Below are 16,818 nucleotides of genomic sequence, written 5' to 3'. Positions count from 1 at the left end.
CAGCATGCTGTTGGCTCTAACGCGAGTACTCCTGGCACTAGGCCCAAGTAGCCCCACCTTCATTCTCTGTACTGTTCGGCCCCCCCAGGGGCTAGACTGGGAGCTGCTGGGTGTTGTGTTTACTATCTTTTGTTTGTAACTCAAGACCACAGCGCCACTGGTAACTGCAATGTCTGTTTCTGGCAGCCCGAGTAAAGCAACCCTGTATTCATTTATGGCAAGCGTTTATAGGAACCCAAAGGGTCTAGTGCTGGGAATGGCTACAGTGTTTGCTTCTGAGCATGCGGGACAGCTGGCACGTTGCCGTGCTGGTGCGTTACAGCATTCACAGCGACTTCCTGCTCTGGGGACTGCTACAATATGTGCAACAGACTCTCCTGTAACAGTTTTGAAGCATTTTTGTCTTCTTGATACTTGGCTTTCCCTATGCTTTCAACAGACAGGAATGCCTTTGTAAAAGCTCTCAGAACCCCTCTTAAGTGCTAATTCTGTAAACAATGAAAACAAACAGGTTTGCAATTTATTAAAAAAAAACAACACAAAAAAAAACCAGGTCCAGAGCCAGGAGTCCTTAGTCCCTCAAAATCAATGGGAATTTTTCCTGAAGAAGTACTGAGTGAGAATTATTGTTTTTATTTATCATTTGTATTAGAGTAGTCCTACCAAACAAGAGCATGTCCTCATGGTGCCAGGCACTGTAAAACACATAGCCTTTTTAGAGGCAGTCCCTGAGTCAAAGAATTCACAATCTAAATATTATTTGTTTTACAATAGTGCCTAGAAGCTCTGAGATTTTGACCTTATTGTGCTAGGCACTATAGAAACATATAGGAAGAAACAGTCCCTGCGCTGCAGAGTTTATCAGTCTACATGGACACGATAGAGAATGTCGTATTATTATCCTCAATTTAGGCTATACCGTACTGATGAGAAGAACCTTCAGTCTTCATGGTCTTTTGATCCTTAATCTCTGTGCTGAGGCTCCCAGCAAGGGTGATAATTAAGGCCAAATCTGATGGTGTTTTTCATTTAGATGTATAGACCAGCCCACTAATTCACATTACAAAGGCAACTGAACACTGAACCAAACACGCTGCTGGCATATATTGGCATAGCTCCATACACCAGTAGACAATTTGGCCCCTCGTCTTTTCAAGGACACCAGTTGATAGAATTGCACGTGGCGAGGAAACAGAAGAAAACGGAATGACTTACTGCCACCTTTACCGCTCTTCTCCATTCGGTATTGGTAGATGTGCAGAGTGAAGAGCATGTGCGAGTTCCTGTGGTCCTCCTCATCGCAATCTCGCTGGCTGCTTCGGCGGGAGGCTATCGCTGCATCGAGGAAGAAGGCAGCCTTCTCTGCAGTGGGGGCACGGAGCTCACTCTGGTTTTGAAGCTGCAAGACAACCCAGGGGAAAGCAAATAAAGCAGCCCTGTTGGGTTTCAGCACTAGCAGGTAACATTCTTGGTGCCCTGAAGTCTAAGCACAGGTAAATGTACTAGGGACATAGGATTGTGATACTGGATCAGACCGAGGGTTCAGCTGTCCTGTCACCAAGCATGGCCAGTACCAGATGCTTCACAAGATAGATTGCCATGTCCAGGCTTTTGCCTGAGACTGTATGGCTGTACCTAATTGCTGTACCTTTGGCTGCAGTTCTATGAAAATCTAAGGACTAGATGTACTCCTAGGGGGATGGAAGGATACGTGTAAGTGTCTCTGTTGCACTACTTTCCTAAACCTTAAGCCATGTAATATGTCACATTACCTTGGACTTGCAGTTGGTTTTTAACAACCACCACCGTTTGCGGTTCATTGCCATTCCATTTCAGAGCTGTCAGTTAACAGGCATTACCACAGTGTTTGCTCTGCTAAAGTGGGATTACTGCATTATCCCCTTTTGAGATTTAACATAGAAATGAACCACTGTAGCAGAGATATAAATTCATGTGTCTTTTTAATACATATCGTACATGCCCAGAACCTTGTTCTTGCTTTACTCTCTATCTGCATTTAGGCCCCAAAAATGTCCACGAGGAGGCTTTGCATTGGCTGCAGCCTGTGTTTTAAAATACAACAATAAAAAACAAGATGCTTCTCGGTCACATCGATGGAAGCAGGGATCACTAATGGGCACAAGGCTCCTCTAAGTATTCAGTTTGTTTTTAAAAAAAAAGAAAACCCAAATGTCATGCGGAAGTGCTGTTTTTGCATCTCTATGGATGTGACAACCTAGAGGCTTGCTAACATCAGCAATGGAATCACAGTGGGGAGAAGTTAGAACTACAGAGTGGATTCAGCCCGTTACCTGTGCTATAGCCTGTGAAGGGACCAAGCAAAGGAGGGTTGAGCCTCCCCTATTCAGGGGTTGCCCAGGTTGCCCTGACTTGTACTTCCCACTGCAATAGCACCGAAAGGCCTTGCAACAGCAGGGAACAACTGGTTCAGGCTCTCAACATGCTAGGGGCAATTCTGAGCTGGACTGGCCTTTAGAGAGACACAATATATCCCAGAGCTCCCCAGAATGCTCCCTTCTCTGTACCCGGCCAGCTCTGCTGACTGGGGCGGATGGGCAGGTGCATGGCTATGGCTTGCGTGCGAGGAACTGAGGGGGGAGCAGTCCCTGCACTCTGGGAAAACAGAAGTCTGTAGATTATACTCAGCCCTTGTGAGGGGTGGAGGAAGATCATAAAAGAGAGGAAGCCCCTTGTGTCTTCCCCCACAAGTTGGTCGGAGGCAATCCATTAGATGAAGCAGCACATCGTGTATAATAAAATTGCATTTGCTGGACCTCAGTCACAGTCTCCAGTGTTGGGAATATAAACTGCTCTTCTTTCTCCAAAACGATAGCCAGCATTAATTCAGCTATTATTAACCCTTGATAATGTGAGGAATGTGTGTGTGATTCATGTAATCAAACGTTAGTTTGGAGAAGTGACACGTGATTATGAAATATAACATTCATAGCTCCATAGATTCCAAGGCCAGAAGGGACCAATGCAATCATTTAGTCTGACCGTGTGTATAACACAGGCCATAGAACTTCACCCAAGATAATCTCTAGTGCATAGCTTTTAGAAAACCATCCAATCTTGAATTAAAAATGGTCAGCGATGGAGAATCCGCAACGCCCTTGTTAAATTGTTCCAGTGGTTAATTACCCTCACTGTCAAAAATTTACACCTTATTTCCAAGTCTGAATTTCCAGCCCTTGGATTGTATTACACCTTTCTCTGCTAGACTGAAGAGCCCAAGTAGATACTTATAGACTGTGATCAAGTCACCCCTTAACCTTCTCTTTTTGAAACTAAATAAATTGAGCTCTTTGAGTCTTTCAATATAATGCATGTTTTCTCATCCTTGAATCGTTTTCATGGTTCTCGTCTCCAATTAATCAATATCCTTCTTGAATGGTGGGCATCAAAACTGGACACAGTATTCCAGCAGCGGGCACACCAGTGCCAAATACAGAGATAAAATAACCTCTCTACTCCTGCTCGTGATTCCCCTGTATATCCGTCCAAGGATCACATTAGCTCTTTTGCACACCATGTCACACTGGAAGTTCACATTCAGCTGATTATCCACCATGACCCAAAAAACTTTTTCAGAGTCACTGCTTCCCAGGATAGAGTCCCCCATGTTCCTAGATGTATACATTTACGTTCAGCCATATTAAAACACACATTTGCTTACATCCAGCTTGCTCTGTATCAGTGACCTCTCTTCATTATTTACCTCTCCCCCTATTTTTGTGTCATCTGCAAACTTTATCAGTGACGATTTTATGTTTTCTTCCAGGTCACTGATAAAAATGTTAAATAGCATTGGGCCAAGAACCAACCCTGCATGACCCTACTGGAAACACACCCGCTAGATGACAATTATCCATTTACAATTACATTTTGAGACCTATCAGTTAGCCAGTTTTTAATCCATGCCGTGTTAATTTTTAATAATTGTACACACACTGATAATGGCATTGGTATTGGTAATACACAGAGCTGGTCCACAGACTACAGGGGAGGCCTGTTTGTCTGAGAGGTTAAAATACAATGACAAGTTCCCCTTTTCAGCCCTTACTATGAGTGCAGCCCAGGAGTAAGTTCCTCTTCTAAAAGAGAGGGAGCCCAAAAAAGGGTGAATAAAATCATTAGAACGCTAGACTCAGTCTAACCAAGTCCCACTAATCTACTTGTTTTCTTACTAACGCATAGTTTCTCAGTTGATGCAGAGCATGGTTTGTGGTAGATATATATTAAAACAACCTCACCTTGTAAACAACAAGATAATGCTCAAAACCATATACACTAAAGTCTGATTAAGAATAATGTGACGTATAGGAATCATGTTGCTGATTTTGTACATATATTAATAGAACATTTTACCTTCTTTTCCTCTGAGTATATCAAGCATTAATTCAGTTGTGTTGTATGTAGCTGTGAAACCATGAGGCCCTTGTTTTCTACATACTGCACTTTGACAGTTGGGGTTGACAATACTGTACATCATCCTGTGGTCCTGCTTCTACTGTCCCCACTCTCTAGAGTGACTGGTGCCCTGAGGCTGCTAAGTGCTTAGGGTTCAGAGACCATAATTGTGTCCTGTCATTGTGGATTTCCCCCAAATTGTGAGCTCACGTGGGGACAAGGCCTGTTGCTGTGTATGTAGTAAAAGGAAAGAGTGAGCATTTTTTGTACCAACTAAGTAAAAGTAAAAAACCCATAGACTTTCTGATGGTTGTCCAGGAGGTAATATGAACTACTTAGGTGTTCCTGCTGACTCTCCACGCCTGAAGAGAGCTGGAGTTATTCTTGGCTTGCCCAGCTCTAACATTTATTTCTTGGCAACAATTAATAAGTAGCTATTAATACTTCCTACAACATTGCTAATGCTAGTGCTATAAATAATGGAGTTTATAGAGAGATAAACAGCCATATAAATGACTTCCAGCTATTTGTGCAATACTGTAAATATTTTAGCTTGTTGTTTTATAAAAAGAGATCGCAGTTCTTCTCTTTTTTTGGGGGTGGGGGGGGTGAATTTTGCTTGCTCTGAATGTTTTCAAATTTTATTGCAAACATCAACCCCTGCTCACCATCAGTTATATTGGAGGTACAAATATTGAGGCCGGAAAAGCAGATGGTCCCACAGCTGCAGGTCATAAAGTTCTTGTATGTTTCAAAGTAAACACATTCAAGTCTGAAAAGTTTATACTTCCAGTAGTTCTTGAATTTGAGTTCTACCATCTCAGTAGCACAGAAAAATATCACTAGGCTTGGCAGAATTTGATTTAATTTTTTTTGATAATTTTGATGAAGGTTTAGTTTTAAGCATATTTTAATTTTTATAAATTTAAATTTTCACAATTGCAGGAAATTGGGGGGAGGGTGTTGGACAATAATTATTTAAATGATAGTAGACGTTGAGAATCAAAAAGTTAAAGCTTTATAACTGTTAAAACAAAAATTGCCAGCATCACATCAAAATATACAAGTAAATATCCTTAAACCAAATTCAAATAAGTTCTCAAGAAGCATTTTTCTTACTTTGCCTCCCTGGAAAGTTCAGTTATCATCGATGGACATATTTTTATCACTTTTGTGTGTGTGCAGCAATTGATATTTTCCAGCGTTTACTGATGAGAATCTAATCCTTTCAAGCCTAAATATTACATTGCTAGAGATTAATTCCCTTTAAAATAAATCTTAAATTCACCTGCATGCCACAGATTGGGTCCTCACAAAGGTAGACACCTGGGGACTGACCATCCTGCAGGCTGCCTGTAGCTACTTCTGACAGTAAGTCCCTCAGATTTTCTTCTTTCCCCCACACTTCCACTGCAGAGATCCGGACTGAGAAGCGGGCCCCAGTCTTCTCTTTCCGTTCATTAATCAGCTTGAAGAGCCATGAGATGGCACAGGGGATTATGCCTAGGTTCTGCATGGAATCATCTTTTCCAATCATGGTGTATGACTTTCCTGTCAGGTAGGAGGGAGGGGAGAAAAGAAAATTAAATTACACTCAGTGCATCCAGAGCTTTCTGTCAAGTGACATTATTCTGCACAGGCTCAGGAAAACAATTTCCTTTACAAAAGACAGACAGACGGAAAGAAAGGACAAATAACAGCATTTAAAATTGGTAGGCTAGATCCAGAGCTCTGCTATCCATTTCTCTGCAGCATTCCGCTACCATAAAGGGGCTGAAAAACAGCCAGATCTTCCTAGATGAAGATTTCCCTAACATTCAAGGAATCCTTAGCTGGGGTATATCTGGCCCCCACACCACTCTGCAGCTAACAGTGTAGAAGGCATGTCGGGTAGGGTGGCCAAGTGTCATGTGCTCCAACAATCCCTAGTTTGGAAATGATCTCCTGGGGGAGGTGGGGAGGAATGTTACTAGCCAGCATACTTTAGAGCAGCCCCTAGATAGTTCTATAGGATGCTAGGGCTGGAACTGACGTAGAGCTGGCCCCGGGGATCAGGTAGCTGCAGGTGGCTCTTTTCAGCATCCCCACCCTTAGCTACACTCGGCAGAAGCTAGACATATAAATAATCTGGTCCAGAGGTGGTCCCACAAATGTGGAGTCTGGATCCAGATCAAAACATTCCCTAAGTTTGGTGCTCTCTGGAACCAGGATTTTGGTGCAGGCCTGTCTCTGTTTAAAACATCTGTTAATTAAAAGCATCCATACAGTATTATCTTACTGTTTTCTGTATTACTTCATATACTGCACATAATTAAGTTTTCAGAATCTCTCTCATGTATAGCTCTTTCTATAGCTGTCACACAAACGATATCGATATGCATACACTTCAGACAATTTCTCGTGGCTTTTTTTTAATCTCATTTTATTTCATGAATTATGGACATAAGTGGTATCTAATGTTAAGAGGGTTAGTGCAGCAAGATATTTTTAGACTTTACAACTCTTTGTGAAACTGTGTGTGTCCATAGGAGTAGGAATAGTGGGGAAGGCAGTTAATGAAGCAGCTGCACATTGTCAGCTAATGTTTTATGCTTTATCTCAGTCTAGATTAGATAATTGAAAACTGTGGAAATTGGGAGGCACAATCGGCCAATTGGTAGGACATTGGATTGGGAGCAGGGATTACTCTCTGGCCTTAAGCAAGTCATGAAGGCCTGAGACTTCAAGTATTCATCAGTTCTGGGTACCTCCATTCTGGATGCAATTTGAGACAACCAGGCCTTGACAGCGTACTCTACTTCTTCATTGCCTGAAGAATGGAAGTTTCCTTGAAGTGTCTTTTTAATGTGGTAGAACTGTGTGGGATCACTTTTCAGGTAGTAATAAAGGTGGCAAAGTTGTTGCCATTAAAAAGTCATCATTTCCCAACATATACCTCTAGATACGGATGAGCAGTACATAAAATTATGTTAGAATTTTAATGTCTTCTAAAAGAATCTTGTTTTGATTACACTCTTTTTGTCAGCATTGAAAGTTTTGATCATGCAAATGGTTGCAGAAGCTAATTTTTGGCTAGTCGCTGAAGATTCAATTAATGCAACTTGTTTCAGGCAGAAAAGAAAGTGGTTTATAATGCGTAGGTCATCCATCAAGGAAGAGCAAAAAATATCATGTGTCTTAGGCACCCAGTCCCAATGCTTATATTCTGAGTCACAAACATTGAAGGAATATAGTCAGTTTGTAAGCAGCCCATAAGACTGAAATGGTTGCCTAGATTTCTAACACTGAACATCTTCATAAAAGTTGTAGACTACTATGGGATAATTCATTAATCACCGAATTATTCTTATTACTATTACTTCCACTGCAGTAGTGCCCAGAACTCCATTGTACAAAGTACTGAACAAACATACACAAAGGCAACCCATGCTGCTGAGACCTCACAATCTAGGACTTCGACAATATGCAACAGCAGAATAAATGGACAAATAAGAAAGAAGGACCAGGTAGGGAAAAGACATGTGCAATTTCATACCTAATAGTGTACTGAACGCAGGCAGTTTAAAAGCTGTTGTTTTCCTTAACCTAAAATAAAAATCATTTAAGGCTTGAAGTAGAAACTGCTCTGTTTGATTAAGGAAATGCAACAATACCAACCCAGTTTGGCATGGCCAAAGCAGAACACGCAGCCGTCTGCCCCATTCACCACTGACTGGATCACTTCAGCCACAGTCCCAGCACACACTTCAGCCTGCCACAGGTAGAACAGGATTGACAAAGATATTTAACAATAAAAAAAATTAACAGAACTTCATAAATATTCATGGCTGTGACAGCACCAAAATGCAATTGCTGATTTCCAGTAGTATCGTGTCATCTCTGATGACAACTCTAATGGGGCAACTCACCTAAGTAGGCCCAATCTTGCATGCCCTACTTAGGTGAGTTGCCCCATTGAAGTTAATGAGACTACTCAGATGAGTAAGGTGATTAGGACTTGGCTCTGAGCCAATTAAATTCCCTTTATGGAAGCCCTAGTCCATTTGCTTCAGCATGAGGTGCTGAAACTTCATTATCCTTGTAAAAGTTCTGTATGTTGAGAAATGGCAGATGGCTCTTTTATTCTAAATAGACTTCGCACCTGCTAAGCAGAGGTGGGTGAAATGCGCATAATGGAACAGGAGAGGCTCATTATTTGGTAAAGCTGGATACAAAATTGGATTCACTTGGCCTTTTTTTGTTTACCTTTTTTCTTTAAAAAATTGCATTTTTTCAACCAGCTCTATTGTTTAGCAAATTATTACCAGAATTTTGGATGCAGTGGAAATGTTACAATTCTGCTGTTGGAGAGTTTGTGCGGGGGTGGGTGGAAGTCTATGAACAGGGCACACCCCCTTTTGTTTTGTCTTCACTAGGAAATATTTTCTAAAATTCCCCACCTTTGCTTTGAATCTCCCCAGCTGTTAACAATGGTAGGAGCCCTAATGAAGACAAGATGCTGGTAGCCGGTGGTGTTTTAAGCACCTTGTCATATAGATTCACCCTGAGCAGGTTTAGATAACACAGACAGACACCCAGACCCCTGTCTAAACTATTCTATTCCACTTCTTACACTATACCAATCAGCTGGAGCTCAGCCAGTGGTAGCAACATTTAGGAATTTTAGGAAAAATTTCCTATTGTAGATAAGATCTTGGTGGTTGCTTCTCGATTGGTCCAGTTCACAGACATTTGTTACTCTGTTGTTTTCTAATCCGTAATTAAGATTATCACTAATTATTTATATATCTGGGGTAAAGCCTGTGTCTTCTTATACTGAACTGGGTGGAAAAACCTGACATAAATATTCCTCTGCTTTTTAATAAATTGAGGACAGCATGTAGGATTAGCCATCTTCACATTATTGACTTGCAACACTGATATGATCAACATGAGCACTAACCAAAAACAGTTGAAAGTGTACCATCAAATACTGCTATCTGGTGTTTATTTGCAGGCTAGGCAGCATTTTATATCACTCGTATGATTTATCGCACATGTAATGCAAAAGATTAAAGTAGGGATTCTCAAAACTTCATTGCACCGTGACCCCCTTCTGACAACAAAAATTACTACACGACCCCAGGAGGGGGGACTGAAGCCTTAGCCTGCCCAATCCCTGCCACCCCGGATTTGGGGGCCAAAGCTAGCCTAAATCTAAGCTAGCCCTGGCGACCCCATTAAAATGAGGTCTCGACCCACTTTGGGGTCCTGACCCAGAGTTTGAGAACCGCTGGATTAAAGAAAATCTGATCATCATATTAAAGAGATTTGATTTAATGTATTTGTCACAATATTGCTGGCATCTATGGACCGAATTAATCCCTGGTCTAACTCCAGTGAAATCTCTGAAATTACAGCAGGGATGAATATGCCTCTTGGTCACACTAGTGCAACCTGGAAAGCATCTTAGATCCTTGTTAGTCCAAGTCATACGTTGCCTACCTGAGATGCATCTTGGGGGAAAACTGCATCAAAAGCAAACATCTTGGGGGGAACCTGATTGCCCCTTTTCTGGAAGGTGTTCTGGCCTCCACAAGACAATGGGTCATACAGAGTAATTTGCTTCTTACGGGGATCAACCTTTAAGAAGGAGCTGGACTCAGATGTATCCCTGGCAAGGGTGGAACAAATGCGCACCATGACTTTCACCTGTCAGCAAACACAGAAAGAAAACCACATTTAATTAGAGCACTGAATATACTAGAGTTTAGGATTTTTTAAATGGGTTTTCAAATTTCAGTGAGCCAAATCATTCTTGCTTTACTCAAGCCAGTGGGGCCACTGAGGTCAATAGACATCCAAGTGCTCGTAAAGGAAGCAGGATTTGGCCTACAGTGCACAATTAATAAGGCCGAGAGCCCCCTCTCTCGCCTTAATGGTCAGCTTGTATATTTAATAATTACCAGGCACATCAATGTATTTTAATGTCTCTGTTACTCTAGTACAAAGGTATTACATCCTCTTTTTTTGTCTTGCGATTCACATAAATAGAAAATTAACTGCACCCTGGTAGACCAATTAAGCAAACCAAAAGGTAATCTAGGCTGCTAAGCTATCAAGACTGATGCTGTTTCTATGAAGACGACTGATCAATAAAGCAAGCACATAAAAGCTATATCTGTAATTTACACGTTTTAATTTCTAATCCAAATGCAGACATTAAATGCCCAGTTCGTAGTGTCATCGAAGAGTTGTGAAAGAGCCTAGTTTTAATGGTCAGCTTTTGAAATTATCTCCAAGGGTCTGGAATGTAATAAGTGTTAAAGGATGTGTTAAAACATGTTCGCTCACAACCCATTAGATGAGTACATAACAAGGTGTTATTTCTATAACTAAGATACATCTCTGTGGGATGTAATGAGGTTATACAGTATCATTAACCAAACTTGTAAGCAATTTAGATATAAGCAAAACCACTGATAATTCAACACAGCTTTGGTCCCTTCAGTAATTTTATTATTATTTGGCACTTGACTTTTTGAACTTTGTAGGATACATTCCCCATCTTTGTCAACTCCTGTGTATTTCCTTTCAAGTCACGGCTGTGTTGTTTTGTCCGGAAGCAGACTAACTTCAAGACGGCAACCAGACAGAACTTATGGTTAAAAGCTTCTTAAATATGTCAATTGTATCAAACACACAAGTTTGGGCAAGTAGCAGTGCAGTAAGTGGTGTCCTCATCGTAGTGTGAAAGCATAACTACTGTTAACATTATGGAAGGGCATGTATGCCTTAAGAGAAGACTATTTTCCAAATTTTGAGGCAAATACAGTTTCTTTCTCTTTGCAATGCAAACAGAGCAATTTCATGCAAATTACCATCTGAATATAGTCTGTGCACAAGCGGGGAATGGACCCAATGCCAAATGCTCCTCTCCCCCTTTGGGATGGCACTCCTTGTGGGTGAGGATCCCCCTTCATGGTGGCACTAGCCCTCCAAACTGAGATGAGATTAAATCAGAAGCTTGGTGAGTTCAAACTCACTGGGACAATTTCATCATTGCTATAACTCCACTGACAATGGAATTACACCAGGCATCAGTGTAGTCCATTCAGTATTTTTGTGTTCCTTTCTGCGTATACTCATGCCTAAAAGGGGTGATTTGGCCCTAAATCTATTATCGTAAGAAAACAATTTGATCATTAGACAGGGAGTCTGGTTAAGACTCTGTACGCAGGCTTTCTGTTCTGTGTTCCACTATCAATTAAGATAAAGCAGAGAAACACTGTTGGAGTGTGGAAGGTTCTGTCCTCATTTATTCAGCCTCACTGTCTGTTTAACCTTTCTCCCCAATCCCTCATTTTAAAAGGCTTTTTTTGTTACACTGCCCCACTTTCCATATTGTGTTAAAGGCATTCTATTCAGCTCTGCCGTAGGTAGGCCCAGCTACCATTGAAGAAAGTGGGAGTTACGCCCATTAGAGCTCTAGGGCTGAATTTGGCTCAATATAATTAATTGATTGCAGATGCAATTCTCCAGGCAGCTCAGGGAGAGCTCACTAGTCAAGTCAATGAAGGAGGGAGGAAGCACAGCAATAAGTCCCTGGCAGGGCAAGAAAACAAAAGAGCAAATATAACCCTTTAACAGTTTTCCTGCTTGCATCTTGCTCCCTGTTTGCTTTCTCAGCAGCGTCCTCTATTTTTAAACAGATGCCAACATTTGGGATCTGCTGGATTAGACTGATCTGCTGGAAATCAAACTGACATAACACTGTAAATAAAAATAAATTGCCTGATGCACTTTTAAAATCTATTTTTTCTGTGTGTTCAGGTGTTGTATTTGAGAGCTAATAACTCAGATCCTGAAAATTCCTTATCACTTCATGCAGGGAGAAGACCTGACTGAATACACCCCAGGACTGATTCTAATCTCAGTTACATCGGTTTTACATCAGTGTAACTTCCTTAGCTGCAGTGGAGTTACTCCTGATTTACACCTGGATAAGTGAAATCAGAATTAGGCCCATTTCTTCTCGTTGCTGAATTAACATAACGGACCGTTCTATTCTCCAACAAATGTTTCTGCTTTTAGGATGGCAGAGGTTTCAGGAGCCAGGTTTCTCTCTCACTGGCATAAAAAACCAGTGTAGCTGAAACTATAAAATTTACTATCATTAGTGGTAAATTTGCTGAATAAACTGCCATCCCAAGTTCATCAGGGAAGACCCCAGAGACAGATAGCATACATTATTTGCTTACTAGTTCCTGGTCTTCTGATATATGTGAGGTGAGATGACGACACTGTGTTGCAATGCACATTTATAATTCCAGAGCGTTGGTCTTTCATTTGTTTTGAAGAAGAGACCGAGGAGTTTCTATTGGTCAAAGTGAAGAATGATTATGTTGACCAGAGAATTCTGGACTGTAACCTCAGTTAAGAGAGACACTCACGACAGGGTAATGACCTTAGGCAAATCACAGGACTGCCTTGTGTCATCGTCCACTTAGTAGATGCCCACTATAAACCAGATGCAAGGACTGCCAGATTCTGATCTCACATGCTTGAAAATCAGAAGCAGCTCCACTAATGTCACCTGGAGTCACCCCAGGGTGAAACGGCTGTAAGAGCTAATTAGACACAAAAGGTCTTAGCTGACCTTTCTTGTACGATGAAATGGCAAAGAGGAGTGTTTAAAAATTGTTTAAGACTAGGAAAAAGTGGATCAACTTCACATCGTTATTTTCCCTATGAATTTAAACAGTTTTCTCCAAATATTATAAACAGTTTGGATAGGTAATATTTATATTAGTTTCCAAAACTAAATATTCCTTTAATTATTAAACATGGGAGATGTCCCTTCGACTGTTAATCTACAATGTCACTTAGTGTGGCTTTTAGCAGATATTTTAAGGAGACACCACAGTCTCAGCCACAAAGTTGGAATGACTTTTTTGGAGGTTGAGGTTTTACCAACCTCTTTGAAAGCAATGTCCTCTCTGAAAAAAGACTAATAGAACATAGGCAGGTTTTTACTAGACACAAACTCATTATGGAGCAAATCTGGACCTAGAAAAAGAAATGCAACTGTCATGGAAATCTCTTGGACAAAATGAATGTGAACAAAAACAGTGCTTTAAATTAAACACTGGGTGTATAACCGACGTGAAAAGTGAGTGTGAGTAGTAACAAAGGATTACCACTGATTTAGCATTTTGTAGGAGCCTGACTCTGCTCTCAATTATACCAGTTTTATCACATTGTAATTCCCTTGATTTCAATTGAGTTATTCCTGTTTTACGCCAAATTAATTGGAAGAAGAATCAAGCCCTAGGTGTGCAAAATAAGTATAATTTACAGTCTAAAGAGAGCTGCCATTGCGTATAGTTGAAGAAGGAACAAACAGAAAAGGTATAAGATACAGTAGAGGTGGCCTGCAAAATGGGGATATTGATATTTAGATTCACACATGTAACCCTGGTACTATATGCTAAGCACAGTAAAACATTACGTCATATCCAGGTCAAAGGGTTATTCATATTTGGAGCAAATGGTTTGTGGGTAAGGCATAAATGACTGAGAGCCAGGAGATATGGATTCTATCTCCGGATTTGCCAAAGACATGCAGTGTCTTACCACCTCCCTCACAGGAAAGTTGTATGGCTACATTCAATTACATTGGTCAAGTGCTTTAAGGATTCTCAGATGGAGGGTGCTACTGAAGTGCAAATTATTATTACATATTCTAATTATTACCTATGTAACTTAATAGAGAAGATGTCACACAAGAAAATTCCCCAACTCTGGTTATGACAATAGTAAATCATATCGACTACATAAGGCAGAACTGATGAAGCCACATGGCCCATTGAACTCCCATTTCACAATTTCACATGCGATTTATGAACAGGTAGGGGTGATGGGTTTAAAGCCAGTGCAGGACCAAGCAATATACTACACCAGGGAGGCAGTATGAAAGAAGGTAGAACAGTAATTCATTCAGCTATGGGTATAGCTCCAGGAACCTAATGGTCTTAAAAGACTTTCAGTTCAATTTCAGGTTGAAGATCACAGCTGCTGCTCTGGGTAAGAGAGAATACAGTGCAGTTCATTTGAAGCCAGCTGAACAGTGGGGTTTAAGAACTTTAATACTTTTTGCCTTGCCTTGCAATTTAAATGAACTATAAATTGAGATTTTTCTCCTTAAAGGCAGGAAATTGGGTTTTTATGCTTCGCTTCCTGTGTGTCATTATTCCCCGAGTCCATTGCTACACTTCCCAACTAATCCCCTGCAATTAAGGGGTTAGGATATACCACCTGTGATTTACAGGACCACTCAGACTGCCTGCTGAAGTTCTTATTTGAGTCCCAATAATTGTTCAGGTCCTTGACAGTGTCAAGCTTCAGATAGACTTCTCTGATTGTTTCCATAAAACAGAAAAAAAAAAAAAAAAGCAAGACACAAGAGTGTGCTCTTGGAACACACAGTATTGATAAAACAAACATTCTGGGTCAAATTTTGGTCTCATACCCATATCAATCCAGATTAACTCAGTCTGCTTACTCTGGATTTACACTGGTTTGAATGAATTCTTTTCCTGTATTGTGAAGTTTCTTTGCCTAAACCTAAGCCTTGCCTCCTAATATTGCACACTCCAGGGGCAGCAGCACCAGTGCTTGCAAACTTGAGGATACAGGGCACAATCCAAGCCCACTCGTCTCAGTTGTGCATACAGGGCTTGATAGAAGAGCACTGAATTATTAGGAGTCCTTTAATTGATTTCAAGGGGTTTCGGGTACAGTCTATAGGCCTTTATTGTGCTCTTACACCAGTTCTGCACTCTGTTGATTGGCTTCAACGGTGTTGCTCTTGATCTACATTGATGTAAGCGAAAGCAGAATCAAGCCCATACTGCTTAGGCTTTCATTACCCAGGCCTGGTTTTAAATTGTAACACCACTTTTACGGATGTCTTTATGTCCAGGGGTCACCGGCATGAGAAAGTCACCATTTACTCACAGGTCCCGCTCAGTAGTGTCAGTCATAGCACCGTTATTTTATGCATAGGGAACTAATTTTGTCATTTCTAGACCACTGTACAGTAGCTGTAAGTCCATGTGGATTTGTTAATGGTCACTATGTAATTTAGGCTGAAGAACCATGCTGACTCACTTCCCACCTTTCACACTGTGCCTCCAAAACATGGTGATCTTCAATCAAGAGGAGAGAATTGGTTAACTGCAGGTTTTTTCCTCTGATAAGCCCATTTGGTGACCCACCATGGCCCTTTTCTTACGTTCTCAATCTGCACAGAAAGACAAAGCTTCTGTGAGTGCCGGAAACTACAACAGTCAGGTCCACAGGGGAAGAAAAAAAGCTAAACTAAGCCAGTGATATGTCCCTCTCTCAAATGCCTGCCGGGGACTTGTGGATTCCTGGCAGTGAAGTATGGAACATGGGGTAGGTAAACTGCATAAAACACCAATAACCAGGAATGGAAGTTGGAATAAGGGAACACAAGTCTTCTGAGACCTGCTTCAACATTGGGGATATTCTCGCTTCCTCCTACCCCTGACTGTAAGATCTAGTTTGAGGCTCATTTATCTAATTATTCAGCGGATAGGGCTAGACAGCTGTTGCTTTGGGCAGTGTGCTTGTCTTTATGAGCTGCTTCACTCATCAATCATTTCAGCACCTTCTGTTGGACATACACTGTAGAGTGAGGGGAGGCAGGGATTGTGATGTATTCAGTGGAGAGACAGGCAGAGCAAGGCTATTGAGCAATATTAGCACTCCATCAATGTAATGGCAATCACTGGCTGCAGGAACAGCCTTATTGGAGGTTAATGAAGAGTGGGCTTTGTAATTTCTCACCGTTACTTCTGTAAATAATGGCAGCAGATATATTTTGTTGTAGCCAAACACAAAACATTACAATACAATAAAATCTATAACTTCTCATTGCTTATGCACGTGTACTTTTTCACACGATGGATGTAAAGCTAGAAGCTTTCCCGCACTGTCCAGATGATCTGGAAGTGTTTTGGTAAGTTTCACCATTTCAAGGAGACTCACATCCTTTTCTTCCAGCTCAGAAGACATAACTGTTAAGGTTAAAATGAAATCTAGATGGTCAAGATAAAGAGATCAGGCCAAATTCAACCAAATGCAGCCTGGAGTAAGTGAAGGCAGCTGCAATGGAAATCTCTGGGCCAAGCTCAGAAGTGACAAAAACCATGGGGTAAGTTACATCAGGTGTAACTTGGTCAGAAAATGTAATTTTCTCCTCTCATGCCATTTATGATCAGTGGTGTAATTCTGCTGGATTCCGTGGACCCCCTGCTGATTTACATTAGTTTGAGTGAGAAGAGAATCAGGCCATTGTGTGCAAGTGGCAAAGCAGTG

At 41.1% G+C, this 16,818-nt stretch overlaps 1 protein-coding gene across 2 annotated transcripts in view; it reads right to left on the bottom strand.

Moving 5' to 3' along the window:
- The window catches only part of KIF26B (kinesin family member 26B), a 426,862-nt gene that overhangs the window by 95,041 nt on the left and 315,003 nt on the right, over positions 1–16,818 (bottom strand). For both annotated transcript variants that reach the window (XR_012158167.2, XM_073338289.2), the window contains exons 6-9: positions 9,919–10,125; positions 8,092–8,185; positions 5,723–5,985; positions 1,216–1,399 (exon numbers count right to left, since the gene is read on the bottom strand). Coding sequence is in view for 1 of the 2 variants with exons in the window: in XM_073338289.2 (XP_073194390.1) it covers positions 1,216–1,399; positions 5,723–5,985; positions 8,092–8,185; positions 9,919–10,125 (748 nt within the window). In the remaining variant the exon portion in view is untranslated. The remainder of the gene's footprint in view (positions 1–1,215; positions 1,400–5,722; positions 5,986–8,091; positions 8,186–9,918; positions 10,126–16,818) is intronic.

This window comes from Lepidochelys kempii, chromosome 3, assembly GCF_965140285.1.
Source record: "Lepidochelys kempii isolate rLepKem1 chromosome 3, rLepKem1.hap1, whole genome shotgun sequence".
NCBI lineage: Eukaryota > Metazoa > Chordata > Testudines > Cheloniidae > Lepidochelys > Lepidochelys kempii.
Note: the sequence above shows the minus strand (reverse complement) of the source record. Positions and strands in the feature narration are given on the sequence as shown.